Source organism: Helicoverpa armigera, chromosome 7 (assembly GCF_030705265.1).
Source record: "Helicoverpa armigera isolate CAAS_96S chromosome 7, ASM3070526v1, whole genome shotgun sequence".
Lineage (NCBI taxonomy): Eukaryota > Metazoa > Arthropoda > Insecta > Lepidoptera > Noctuidae > Helicoverpa > Helicoverpa armigera.
The window spans coordinates 747,004-761,979 of NC_087126.1; the positions used below are offsets into that span (position 1 = coordinate 747,004).

Genomic DNA, 14,976 nt, shown 5'->3' on the forward strand with positions numbered 1-14,976 from the left:
GCTCATTAATGAATAAACTTTTTTGAGTTTGAGTTTACTTTTTTAGCCAAAGTGTGTTTTATCTATCGAACTTATATAACCTATCTAGGTTTGAGAGAACATTACAGACCAAATATCAATCGATTCCTATATGAAACCAAAACAATACCTAGCAGTTAAATGAATAATTGCATTTTAAACGCCACTTTTGTGTAGTGGTGGCAAACATAGGCTCGCGTGCGGTCTATCAAAGTGGTATTCAGTTGTTCCATTATGTAAGTTGTCAGTGCTGGCCTGCAGTTTGGATTCATGCCAGGTTAGGCGCAATAAAGTTGCAACACATTTGCATAACATGTATTAAATAATTGGCAAAATATAACTGCATTAAACCTGAAGAACAAATAGAATAATTTAGTTAGAGAGAAACACTGATATTTACGTCAGAACCATATATTTTTGTGTCCATTACAAAGCACTTTTCCCATATCACTGGAAGACTTAATTACTTGATGAGTTTCCCGTGTCCCACAAAGAGACAACAAAACTAATTTGGTTATGAATCATCATAATTACTCAGCTACATTAAGATGAAATGGTAGAATTAGAAATATATTCCTGCGGTTTGTATGACAAGCGAATTCACACGAACAAGTCCGTGATAAATTACGTGACATTATAACGTTCAGCTCATTTTAAACAGCATTAAGATTCATGGCCTGAGACTGTAAACAAAGAACTTGAAATTGCGGCTTTGCAATCGGATTACCAAGTTTAGTTACAAATTTTGTTAAAGCATAAAGAATACTAAATCCATGAACATGATCGGGAAGTTTCAAGGCCATATTATGTTCTTTGTTTCAGATAAAATGATGGTGTGGACGCGAGAGGCTGGTGGCGAGCAGTAGGTGGATGTGAGAAGACGTCAAAATGCTTCACAGGACGTCATCGTCGAGACGACGGCGCGCTTCCCGGAGTGCAGCCACGTCACCACAAGCGAGATCCCCGAGAGCATCAGCGCAGCCCTCTCGAAGAGCCTCGTTAGCAGCTACAGAGACTGATGAAGAAATGGAGCCAACTCCGCCGCCACAAAGAAGTCCTCGAGCGAGCCTCGCACCAGATGCTGCGCTAGACTACCATCGCAGTCCAAGACACTCACTCGTCCCCGAACCTAGATCTGCCAGAAATTCTATAACACCCGATACAGCTTTACCTACAAGAAACACTCTAGCACCATCTAGAAACAACTTAGCAGTTGACATGAATTATGGATCAAGACTCAGTCTAAATCCTCAAGACTTTAACAGAAGTCCAAGAAACAGTATTACGCCTGATGCTACTGCCAGAAGTCCGCGACGAAGCTTGGTCCCTGAGGGTACTTCATGGAATCAGCCTCGAAACTCCTTGGTGCCAGATGTTGGAAGAAGTCCTCGTCATTCTGTAGCAAGTATTCAAATAGACCCCGCTCGGAGTCAAAAAGACTTAGGCCCTAGTCCTCGGACCAGTCCAAGAGGGAGTGTAGGGCCTGAAGCTCCATTAAAGAAAGATATTCAAGAAATGAACAGGAGTCCGAGAGGATCTTTGATTCCTGATTCACAAAGGAGTCCTCGAGGAAGTATCGCACCATCAGAAAGGAGTGCGCGAGGTAGTCTAGTCGCAGGAGACTGTGAAGCAAATAGGATCAGCCCCAGAGGAAGTTTAACGCTGACATTCCAAGAGCCACTGGTTTCCCGAGAGCGACGGCCGAGCGAAGACAGCCAAACTGCGGGTAAGTGAGTTGATTAGTCACACCTTTGACCGAGTCCCGAGACAAATATCTCAATTAGCCCGATTAATAGACAGACTTAATATTTACGACACAAAATGAAGGTAAATTGACGCCAACCCTGTCGGAATGGCGCCCGAAATCCTTGTCTTATTTAAATTAAGTGGCTTGATGGATTTCTCGGAATAATCTCTATTTTGACAGCTTGTCGTGATTTGAATTATGTGCCAGCTCTGAGAGTTTGGGTCCTAAAGTCAATTTCCGTTTGGAGTATGCGTTTAATTCCATTTAGACATTTTAATTAACTGTGTTAGTTTGGCAATTTAACGCTGCACACCAACAGATAGTTATTTAAATGCAAATTCATTTTTGCACTAAGATGCAAAAGAGATAAGATTTCTACTATAGCTAGTAAAATTCAATCATTCTTTCATCTGTCTACACGCATCGATCAATGGAATTCTTTTCACCAGGTACCCGAGGACGGAGCGTGTCTCCCTACAGAGCGTCGGTGGCTGGCAGACAAACCGGGGCTGGTGCACCCTCAGACACTGGGTCTCGAAGAGCCTCCAGCTCTGTGAGTCAGGTAAGGTATCATGAACTTTGTATATTTAAGGACTAGTAGTATTTAAGGACTATATTAGCTTGATGATTTGATAATGGGTAATGAGCTTCTGTTCAGATTCTAGTAAGAAAATATGGAACCAAATTTTGGAGAATATTAGATGATATTAGATATTTAGATGAAGTCGGTAAAACGTTTTTGAACTAATAATCCTGTAGTTGTGATGACACTGCTGATTTATCAGATTCAGTATAGATTATAAAATAATGCAATACGCCTTTGACCAACCTTAACCCCAAAAGCTTATAATATTTTATAACAACGCGTAAAACTACGGTCTCATTCATGACCAGAAAGTTTTATTTCCAGTTATTTTGACGACCGGTGATGAAGACTTAACTGTGTCATATAAAGTCCGGTTAAAGCGTTTAATGGACACTTTTGGAAACTAGTGTAACTTTCAAAATATTAATCGACAGTATAGAAGGAAAACGTACAGATGAATTTAGAACCTCCTTTGTAGAAAGTCGGTTAAAATGCATGTGACACATAAACAAAAATAAAAAGGTTTTTTTAAATATATTTTTGCACACATTTTTCATAAGCCGGAGATTAAAGAGATTTTGGTGCATGTTATAAAAATGTTTTATATTAATAAAAACGTGGACATTTCTGAAAAATATTTGCAAAAAAATCTCGATGTTTTTGACAGCGTATGCTAGTGGTAAAAAAATTACATTATTTATTGATATTTTGGTCTACTCTATTATTGAAGTTTTCAAAATTATGTAGCTGGAAGCAATAAGCAGTTACAGCTAAAATGAAAGGCGGTTCAATTTTAAATAAAATGTTTCATATTTCAAAATGGTTAACAAAAAGTCACCATTTCGACTGAAATTATAGCAATTTCAAATGCCGTTAGCCGTTGATATAACCTGAAAGACGAAAAGCAATTACGATGAAATGACTGAGATAAAATATTTCAGCACCCAAGTTCTGATGTTCGTATAAATTATTATATTTTGTGATTGCAAATAAATCATTTAACTTGCTGGTGTTAGAGATAACGTAACTTCAGGCTTGTTTGGCAAAGGGTTAAGCAGATAGTGGGGATTAATATTTTAATAGACTTTGCAATTTAGTATAACTTATGCTAGCCCTTCGAATCCATCTATCATTTAATTAATCTTTGATAGAAGTCAAGGCTCCATTTTCACAAAAGTCAATGACAGTCCGCAACTAAATTCCCTCATCTTCGTCTTCCACTGAAACATAAAATAGTTTTCTGCAAAGTGACTCGTGTAATTTTTTGTGGCGACAAAAACTTTGACAAGAAAATAACTCAGAAACCAAAAACTCTGTCAAACATCACACATATCTTCAAATTCTCGATTCGTGATTTTCAATTGTTTTATGAATTTAATTTTACCATAATTTAACTACTAGGTATAAAATTCTAGAATTCCAGATTCAGCTGAATAACCAATGTCCTTATGGAAAGTTTAACAGATTATACAGCTTAAAGTAAAAGTAAAGTATGCTCTAATTTAGTTCAGCGTTTCAACAAAAGGGCTTTGTTTCCTAATTCGTTCAGGTTAAAGAACTATTAATGAGCAGTTACAAGAACGAACAAACTTAAACACAAGCCGGAAGGTGAATGACCAGTAAATGGCGTTATAATTTCAAGTTTTAAAGCACAAGCAAATAACGAAGTTTTCCATGAAACATGCAATAATAAATTATGCAGTTATTATGAATGTCATTACTTTAACAGCACTACTAATTACGATTGAATTTTAAAATAATTTGCATTTAAATTAAGTGTTTCACTCACAGTAGGTTTTAAATTGTTTTAAATAAGCGTGAACTAAGAATTATTAATTGCTCATGCAAACACTACGTAAGTAGAATTCGTAGCCGCGTAGCAATCGCTACGCTTTCGTAGCACTGGCGTAGTCTTATCTATACGTACCTTTTACTATACCTTGGCAAATTCTTTATTGACACTCTCATGGTCCATACAGATGAATGAATATTTCCAAAATGATTAATAACAATCTCTGAACAATTTTCACTCTCAATCCTTCTTGCACAGGTCTCAGGAGATGAACAACGTCGCCTCTGCGGTGAACAGGCCAAGTACAGTGATAGGACTGGCCTAGGCCTAGGCATGGGCCTGACGACGTACGGCTCAGTGGCTTACCAGCTGAAAGACGCCAATATGGAAGCTTCTGGAACCGTGGATTTCGTATGCAGGGCTGCTAAGATTATGAATAGGACGAGTAAGTTATATAATCCTCATATTAAATATTTTTAATATTTATGTTTTAGCTATAAAAGAGTTGTGTGAGTCCAAGAGTCCTAGAGTCTTCTTAAGGGTACGAATCACTTATGCCCAGTTCAGTAACGAGATGATGTTTGCCGTCATAAAGTTATATCCTACTTATTTCATTTTGTCATTTTTTTATGTTAAATCTACAAATGTTTTAAAGTATTTTTTTCTCATGCCTTCTATAGTACAAAGAAAAAACTTAAAAACTCTTGGGACTTATATTATTTTTTTCATTTTTCAAAAGTTTTTTCATCGTAATTTTTGAAACACCTGGGAATAAGCCTTTAGAACTTTCTTGAATTGAATAAAAGAACAGACTTATTAAGACGGATTTTTTGCTACTTATCACAGAAATTATAATATTATTATCAAACTTTATTGCGTTCTCAATAACTTTAATATTTTCTGAGAAGATAATAAAGCTAATTTTAATATTTCAAGTAATATTAAGATTTAACTAGTCTACTGAGATTTTAATTTACGCCCTAAAGATCATTATTAACAGTATAATAATATAATGTAATTTTGCTTTTGTCAAACAAATTATTCTTATTGAGAGTGATACTTGAGGAAATGAGGAAACACGATATTTCCTTGATTCCTCATTAAGATTAAGCTAAATAGATAATGTACCATTTGAATTATTTATTCTTAATCTTTTTGACAAGTAATCTGTTAAGTGTTAGATCACAAAAACCTTTTATTGTGATGCAATAAGATATACTTATTTACCAGATAAATAATAGGTACCTACATTATCACTACATAGTAGATATAAAACAAAGTCGCTTTTTCTGTCCCTATGTCCCTTTGTAAATTTTATATTTTTAAAACTACCAGACCGATTTTCATGTGTTTTTTTAAATAGATAGAATGATTAAAGAGGGATGGTTTATATGAATAATAATATACATTAAATAGTGAGGAAAAACTGTTATCTGCATATAATAATCCGTATATAATAATTTATAGTATCTTGATTTCAACATTTTTTATTCAGTTTCAAGTAAGATTCAGGAATAAGTATTGATTTCGCAATTATAAGATAGAGCTTCAAAGAACAATGCTATATTATGCCAGCAACGTGTGGTCTAATATAAGCTTTATGCTCGTAAAAATAAGATGCAATTAGCTAAAACGTTGTGATGTTAAATATGATGTTTTTGTTTCAGTTCTCATGACGGTGTTCTTGGTGATGTTGTCTACACTGCCTATTATTATGATGATTATGGGTAAGTTATTATCACAAAATATTATAGCAATATATTAGAATTAAAGGTGGCTCTAACATAACTTACTAAATCTTGATATCAGGAGATGGATCTGTTAGAAGTAATGATCACTTCGATTTTTCTTGGAAAAGTCATAATTTAGCAGGATTGTGTTATCGCGGTAAGAGAAGAAATATATCGAATGTAAAGAGCCATGTTAGCCATGGCAGAACATTAATCTATATCTACTAATATTACAAACTCTTAAAGTTTGTTAGCACAAAAGTTTTAAACATCTACATAATTAACTTTCTTAATAATTACAGCTTTGTACCTAATTTTTGCCTCACAACTTACTTCACAACATTAAAGCAGCTACGTAAATACCCGCGTACAGTCACCGAGATAAAGCTTAAACCAAAGTTGACACAAATCTGATAAGTCCACGCGGACGAGATGCCAACATAATGACATTACTGACAGATGCCACAAAATGGCGCCGAAAAAATGTTACCAAAAAGTTTGTAAATAAGTTTATTGATTAAAAGGAGGTTCTAATGGCGGTCGTCGAGAAGTTTTGGCGGTGTTTGATTGAAGTTACGGAGTTTAGACAAGTTTGACTCAGTTTGAGGGCAAGAGAAATGTTCAGGAATTTTGCTAGGCTTTTGAATAGATAACGGCGGGATCAGCTTTGTTTCTTAATACAATTAAATTGTTGAGGTTCCTTTTTGTTCTATTATGTCGACATGTTGCTATAAGAAGTGGGAAGGAATACCTGGAATACCTTTGAATCATTAGAGCTCTAGTTAATTAAATAGAAAATGGTTCTACGAACTTTGATTTTGAACCATACTTAACGGTATTATCTAATTGAATTTTGTTCTTCTTTGTTGAAATAACCAAAAGGTAAAAACTTAACCCAAACAGAATTCTACTCGTGGCTTTACCAGCATCCCAAAGTCAGAACTGATCATTTATTCCCCACACAAGTTGAGCACACCGGTAGAATCGCATGAATATTCAAATTAATTAATACACATCTGATTGAACCGTTTCACTAGAACCAATAAGTTTCACTGTTGCTCATTACACGGAGTCGATATGTATCTGACAGGTTATTAAATTGCTAATTAAAATGAAATACGCTTTGTATGTTCAAAGGGTTAGAAATAACGCTCTTGAGATTGCGATTTTCAGCAGTGTAGATTGTTAGGTTATGATTATAGGCAACAGTTGGTATTACCTTATAATTCGGTTTTTAAAGAATAATGATGACCTATCTTCTTAACCAGCCAGGTATCCAAGACATATTACTTTACAGTACACAAGAATTTTCACAGACGCTGGTACCTACATTCCGTCAAAAGATGTAATAATATTATATCAGTTTTCTCTTTCATTTCAATAGCCACACACAGCAGCTACAAAATATTCAATGTTTATCTTGTTAAAACTTATCCGAGCCCACATTACGTATTCACGTTGAAAGTAAAATATAAACAAAATAACCCTTCCCTTTAGTGGATCTACTTACATAGACACCTACAAATTCTTATTCACGGTCGAAAATAACGATGAACTCATCTTTTTAGGTCAAACCTTTGTAAAAATTATCATAATTCGATTCCATTTTTTCGACAATAAAATCGAATAAAAAACGCTCACTCGATTGTAATCGATCGTTTGTACTCGGACAAATATTTGTACAGTCAGGAACGGTTTAATCAACGCGCTGATCGTTGAATCCGGTGCGTACTGGTATAATCCGGTTCCGTGCGGGCCGGCCACGGGAATTAGGTCGGTGACACATTATTGGAATCTTGTTGATTGTACTGGCTCCAGCTTTGACCCACTTCGTCCCACCGTAATAACTATGATGGTTAAAGTTCCTTTCAAGAATTTTCTTTTTTGACTTGTTAAGTAATTTTCGTTAATTACTTACATAAGACAATTATGTATATCCCATTATATTAATTCCTGATTTATGGACGTGACCAAAGAATTGGGGACACAAGAATTGTCATAAAATCACCTTCCTAGCCATTTCTTGCAGTTGAGTAGGTATAAGCGTTTGACATAGAACGCCTATATAACGCACTTGGTAAAATTGGTTATTAGACTTTCTAGTGACTGAAACACGGAGGAAATAACGACGAAAAGATGGTCAGCCATCCACAAACCTACTTTTACCTTATGATCAAGCGACTCATGTTGCTATTACTTATAGTGGGTCCACACGATACCAACTTCACACAGATTTCATAGAATTTTATCTGAGCAGTAAATCGTGCATACAAAAGGTTAAGCCAATAAAGGACTGTAGGTACAAACATATTATTATTTTCATCACATTTCCAGTCAGACTTTAGATTTTGTTCAAACTTTAAGTTCCTACAAATATTTTTACAAACTTAACGTTTGTATCGTGTGGATCTACCGTTAACCACAAGCTTCTCAGGCTTCTCATAAAATATAGACGCTATATTTTATAGCAGATACCTAGATGTTTTAGTTTTCCGGCCACTACTCGCAGCTAAATTGGGTCACCTCAGCTTCCTTTATAAATTGCATGAGTTATCAAAGGTTGAGACACAGAGAAGCAGGATATTGAATATTCCCACATTACCTACCTTGGAACTTTGATCAATAAACGTCGCTCAGTAAATATCGATGAAACTTAGAGTAAACATTTTCAATTTTATGGCTTTTGACATACTTGTAACTTTCTATTTTTTAATCATAAAAAATATTCATATCGTAATTAACGGCAGTCGATTGTTTCAATTTGAATTGGTTCCTAAATCATTACGAAGATGAATCGAAGCGCTCACATTACAACGATCAGGTTTTTAGAAGGTAGCAGACTGACTTAAAAGTTGGATTGGATTCTCAATTACCCCCAAAATAAACTGTTTGCCAAGCATTGAACCAACTATCGGCCAACTGTTTATTCTCCAGTGAGCTAAATCAAAACGTTTATTCGCGTTCATGACGCGCAAACAAGCTAGGGTTCTTAACGTCATAAATGTCCTAGATTTTGCCCCTATAAGATTCATCCATACTTCAAAAATCACCATCACCGCTACACCGACGTATCACCTTTTCCCCCCCCCAGGAGTCCACTACCTCCGAGACTGTCCAGCGGAACCCCGTCTGCCAGTCTACATGATCGTGGGTGGCGTGTCAGGAGGCGCCGGGCTCGCCTGGCTGCTGTTCACCCAACTCTTCGGGAGAAACTCCAACTCTTCAGCCAGCGTGCCTGAGAAGATTCTAGCGTCGTTGCTGACTTTGTTTCTGATGGCTTGGTAAGTGTTTCGTGGATATAAGGATTAATGACCTTTTAGTTTAATGTAAGACATAATCCAACTAGGCGTGTGAGTCTTGGTAGGTGCCATCTCATCCTCGTAGTCATAAATAAAAATAAAAAAATTAGGTGTAGCAAATAAAAATTACATGATTGATAAGGATTGCAAAGTAATATTATTGAAAATTTTATTTATTTGTTTATAAATAATAAATTATTTTATACAGAATTTCGAAATATTCCAATTATAAGCTAAAGCTTGATTATAAATAAATCTCTTAAAATCTGTCAGACACGACAGGTGACCTTACACTTTGTATTTAAAATCTATTACATCAAATTACATAATCAATATTATTTCAACACTACTGCTTGATAGACAGCTGGATAAGTGGATCACATTGCATGATGCACAGTTTGGGTTCCGGCCTGGACTCTCTACTGAGAGCGCTATTCTTTGTCTAAAGCAGACGGTCCAATACTATAAGGATAGGAATACTCCGGTATATGCTTGCTTCCTTGACCTCTCGAAGGCGTTCGACCTGGTGTCATATGACATACTTTGGGAGAAGGTCAGGGAAGCGGGCGTACCATCGGAGTTGACGAGCCTGTTCCAGTATTGGTACTCGAACCAATGTAATCAGGTGCGTTGGGGTAGCACTCTCTCTGAGCCGTACAGGTTGGAGTGCGGGGTGAGGCAGGGGGGGTTAACCTCGCCTAAGCTCTTCAACCTGTACATGAATGAGTTGATCGTTGGGCTCAGCAGTAAGCATGTCGGGTGCAAGATTGATGGCACCAGTATCAATAACATTAGCTATGCTGATGACATGGTGCTGCTGGGCCCAACGGCTGGCTCAATCAGAGAGATGCTGCAGATGTGCGAGAGGTATGCAGCCACTCACGGTCTGCAATATAATACGGGTAAAAGTGAATACTTGATCTTTGAGGCCCCCGGGAGGTGTGTGGAGTATGAACCTGTAATCTCACTAAATGGCAGGCCACTCAATAGGGTTAAACAGTTTAAGTATCTAGGCCACTATCTGACCGTGGACCTCAAGGATCAAGTAGACATTGAACGTGAACGCAGGGCACTAGCAGTTAGATGCAACATGTTGGCTCACAGATTTGCTCGTTGTAGCAGAGGAGTTAAAATCACTTTATTCAAAGCTTTTTGTACCTCGTTCTACACGGGCGGTCTGTGGGTTAACTGTACGCGGAAGGCTCTAGACGCCCTGCGGGTACAATATAATAATGGTTTCCGGCTGCTGTTAGGGCTGCCTAGATACTGCAGTGCATCGGGCATGTTCGCTGAAGCACGGGTGGATGATTTCCATGCGCTCATGAGGAAGAAGGCTGCCTCGTTGCTAAGCAGATCTAGGTCCAGCGCTAACAGCATCCTACAAGTCTTGGCCGACAAGCATGACGCTCCGGTGCTTAGGCATTGGATCGAGTTGCTTGTTAGGCAGACACTTAGCTCTTAGGTATTACTAACCCTTAGTCTTTAAGTTATAGTTGATAAGATACTAAGAATTGGGCCATTGTAGTCATCAAAAATAAACGCATTATTATTACTACTCAAATATTCAATTAAGTTTCATAATTTATAAACTGGAAACCAATCAGAAACTTATTTACGGCACAAACAAAATTATAGTCGAATTTCACGTTTGTGGAAACGGAAACTTGTTTCGCTTTATTTAAGGCTAAAGTAGTTTAATAGCAGTTGGAAAAGTTTATTTTATGCCGTCGTTAACTACACTGTCGAGCAAAAAACTTTGGCCATCGCGACATTTTGTGAAAATAAAAACATGTTATGTGAGATTATTTTTCGTTCCACTGAAGGATTCATTTATAAAATGTCAAATAAAAGAACCAACTGTGGATACCTATACAGAACAATGATTATCATCATCATCATCATAATCTCATAGGCCATAGGACGTCCACAGCTGAACATAGGCCTCCCACTTGGATCTCCACAGATACCTGTTGAAAGCGACCTGCATCCAGCGCCATGATTATCTTAACTTCAACCAATTATGTCACATACTATAACACATACTCATTTCTAGTACACCCTACTGAACATTTACAACAATTCTCTTACTACATACTTTTAAAATAATAGTCATTGTAAATCTTAATCACATTACGGGTTTTGGTAGATAATATTGTCCGCAAGTGTAATCAACAATGTCGTTATTTGTTAGAAATAGTTTTTGAAGTTTATATTACGTATAATAATGTGAAAAAGCAAATGCAATTTATTTTGCCAGATTGGGTTCTGCCTACTTTGAATAACAATGAGGTTGCCAAATAGTTTTATTGTTTTGTGACTTTCTATTTTGTTGGGTTTACTTGAAAATGAATAATTTTGGACAAGTTTGATGGAAATGTTACAAGATTACAATAATAGACCTATTTCTGTGAGAATGTTTATTATTTACTTCGGGGATGGTTTCCTAGGGGAATAGAAAGATGGTTTGTCAATTACCCTTATACCAACTGGTTGATTCAGTATATAAGTGTATGAATGCCTAACGTTGTATGAAGTTCAGGGAAGACCTGTATGCAGAATTTAACCTAAAATAATTGTGACATTGATGATTGAAATATTTCGCAAACATCTGTGTGGTATCAATAACCCATATGAAAAAGTAAATTCAATACTACAGATGTGTCTTAGATAAAATAATAAAAACGTCTTGTCATCGTATAGATCGATCAATCTCAAGAGACATGCCTTCAGTATCCAAAACAGAGCTGTCATTGTGAAAGATTTGATTTCAATCATTGTGAAAGATATTCTTGATATTAAGACTTTTATTTTATTCAATAAAGATTTTAGTTGATGTTGGTTTTGGTAATTATGTACTTGACAGGTGCTCGATTAGTTGTACCTATGTAGATATCTAGATACAGTGAGATAATTGTTTGGTTCAATTAATAACGCATCTAATTAACTTGGTTAAATACGTATATGAATGATACATGCCTACCACAATGTCATTTAAAGTACAAGTCATTCCCTAATCTTACTTCAATAACAACGTAAGCAAAATAGCTTTTTTCTAGGACTTATACATAGATAAGATCTCATCCCTTAATGGTTCTCTTATAACAACATAAAACGTAACATTTCCAAATACATATGTCCTCACAAACCAACATTTTTTCAATCAACCTTACTAAATACACCATCCCCAACAGGTTTGCCGTCGGCAACTACTGGACCCTGGGCATCATGTGGCCAGACTACACACCAACACTGTTCGAGCCGAACCAGTGGTGCCACAGAACGCTATACGTGTTCTCACTCACACAGCTGGGCGTGGTGTGGGGGCTCATGGCTCTGGTGCTGCTGGTGCTAATGGCTCTTGCTGTTTGTCAGGTAATGGCTCAGGTATAATATGAATTCGTATTAATTTCGTTCATTTTGGAGTGGCACTTTCATTGACTTTTCTTTAAACTACACCATTGTGTTTGCCATTATTATACCTATTTGAAATTATACACTCAGCGGCACGGAATTTGGCCCAAACAAACACAAGTAGATATCAGCCCAGATAGCTGTTGTAAATTCTAATTTCATATGACATATTGTCAGTCCTTTCGTAATTGTTAATTAAAATACAGAAAAATGTGTGTCTGTTTAACTTTTGTAACACTAGAAACAGATTCCGTTGTTGGAACACAAAGCAGAAAGTTAAGTTTAAATTCAGATAGAAATTGCCGAAGTACTAAGCACGTTCCTAAAAAAAAATGTTTGTGATCGTTTTTTGTTTCTCTTTTTTTCACAATTTGATCTGAAAATTACCCTTACTGCAGCTCAAGTTGCTCAAGTAGTGTTACTAAGACGTCAAGGGCGGAAGCAGCGGAAGATGGTTGAAACTTTAAGTGCACTGCGTAGAAGTTAAAGATATGCATAGAAAATGTTTGACCAAACTGGCCTTTACACAAGAAGACCAGAAAGTGGGGGTGTAAGGTGTTCGTCGGCGCACGACGACCGATTTATCGTACGTGCAATAATGAAAAATCGGTTTCTCACTGCGTTAGAGGTTGCAAACAGCAAGAGAAGTCAACGTCCGTAAGCGCACAATAAGAAGAAGGATGGAGGAACGGGATCTGCGTGCTCGAAGACCAACTCGAGGCCCGGAACTTCCCCCGCACTATCGCATAGCCAGACTTAGGTTTGCAAGAGAACATGCCAATTAGACGCATGACCAATGGAGTAAAATTTTATGGACCGATGAATGCGGAGTCGTCTTAAGAGTTCCAGACGGCCGTGAATGTGAATGGAGAAAGCGCGGAGAATGGTTTCTTCCCACCACTACCAAGCAAACAGTCGGTTTTCATGGTGGGTCCATCTTGGTTTGGCGAGGCATAAGTTCAGAAGCCCGTACTGAATTATTGGTTGTCGAAAGTCGTTTGACAACAGTGCGGTATATTGAAGAGATCCTTCAAAATCATGTTTTACCCTGTCAGGGATTCATAGGAAGTGAAGAATTTCGTATAATGCAGGATAATGCTCGACCTCACGCAGCTCTTTGCGTAACCGATTACTTGTTCGAGGTCGGTATTCGAAAATTGGACTGGCCTGCAAGAAACCCAGCTATGAATCCTGTAGAACATGTCTGGAACATGCTTAAAAGACAGGTCCAAGCAAGTCGTAATCCACCACGTACTCTTAGTGAACTGAAAACCGCGCTGGTAGCTGCCTGAGAGAAGATCTCTCAGGTGGAGATAAAAAACATCATCCAGAGCATGCCAGATCGTATGCAGGCAGTCATCAGATCAAGAGGAAGAAACACCCATTATTAAAATTCGATAACTTTCTGTTTTGTTAAAAATGTTGGACTAAAAAGTTTATAGTGGTTATTGCGGTAAAGGACTCTGTTTTCTAACTCAATGAAACTTAATGAAAATCCTCACAATTCTGTTGTTTGTTAGTAATTTTCTTTTGGAAAATGAGTAAATTTAACAATTTTAAAATATAAGTTCAGATTTTTCATTGTAATAATGGTTATAAGGCCCAAATGTGCTTGGGCCAGATTCCGTGCCGCTGAGTGTATTATTCTCATATTTCGGTCTAGAATTTGCAGCTACAAACAGAACAGGGGTACAGAAGTTTTAAAAACTTTTATTACAGGGATACTTTGTGTATTAAAATTCTAAAAGTTAGGACTGAAAAAGGGTTCGGGGGTATTGGGTAAAACATTGCTTATGCAAATAGGAAAAGTTTTTTACATTACACGATCCATCGTCGACCACGTGTAGACCAGGCCGCTTCTAGAAACCGACCCAACCAAACAGTAATATTATACCTAAAGTAATTTGTGTCCAGGTATTCGGCTGTGGCTGGTTAGGGCCGCCTAGATACAAGTAGCAACGGCGCAGCGTCGTGCTAGAACTATGGCACAGGAACATTAACAACACCATGGACGTGGCCGGAGCCCTGCTGCCCTTCACCCAGGTCGTGCGCCCCGAGCTCACCATCCATGTGCAAGAGGTGCTCACCCAAGCAGACAAGGAGGCAGAGCTCCCCAAACCAAAGAACACCATCCCAGAAATAAACGAACCAAGTGATAAAGACGATGAAGTGAAAACCCCACCTAAGAATGTAGACAACCCCAAAAGTGTACATAAGGACAAAAGTGCTAGTGTTACTGAAAATGGTGGTAAGAAATACTTTGACAAAAGTGCTAATGGTAAGAATAGTGAAGTGAGGAGCTGCGACGTAGTGACTATGAAGAACACGAGAAAGGGCAGTCCTGCCTGATGGTTGTTCGTCGTGCTGCCACCGCACGGCAAAAAGCATGTACA

At 37.4% G+C, this 14,976-nt stretch overlaps 1 protein-coding gene across 2 annotated transcripts; it reads left to right on the plus strand.

Annotated features, from left to right (window-relative positions):
• The first annotated feature begins 857 nt into the window (after positions 1 to 857).
• LOC110377871 (uncharacterized protein DKFZp434B061) lies at positions 858 to 14,636 on the plus strand. Of its 2 annotated transcripts, none has more exons than XM_064035565.1 (7): positions 858 to 1,744; positions 2,215 to 2,327; positions 4,402 to 4,588; positions 5,811 to 5,870; positions 8,965 to 9,154; positions 12,364 to 12,556; positions 14,498 to 14,634. In XM_064035565.1, the coding sequence occupies exons 1-7, from the start codon at positions 907 to 909 to the stop codon at positions 14,537 to 14,539; spliced, it is 1,623 nt and encodes a 540-aa protein (XP_063891635.1). In that variant the 5' UTR covers positions 858 to 906; the 3' UTR covers positions 14,540 to 14,634. The 2 variants fall into 2 exon arrangements, with proteins under 2 accessions (XP_063891635.1, XP_049703603.1); XM_049847646.2 differs by having other exon boundaries at positions 859 to 1,744; positions 12,364 to 12,544; positions 14,498 to 14,636.
• Positions 14,637 to 14,976: the final 340 nt, after the last annotated feature.

What these genes read in the sequence shown, in the direction of transcription:
- LOC110377871 (XM_064035565.1), top strand. Translation starts at nt 907, where the DNA reads ATGCTTCACAGGACGTCATCGTCGAGACGACGGCGCGCTTCCCGGAGT. An exon ending in CCTCCAGCTCTGTGAGTCAG is followed by an intron (nt 2,328 to 4,401) that starts GTAAGGTATCAT and finishes CTTCTTGCACAG; the next exon opens with GTCTCAGGAGATGAACAACG. An exon ending in TTTGTCAGGTAATGGCTCAG is followed by an intron (nt 12,557 to 14,497) that starts GTATAATATGAA and finishes ATTTGTGTCCAG; the next exon opens with GTATTCGGCTGTGGCTGGTT.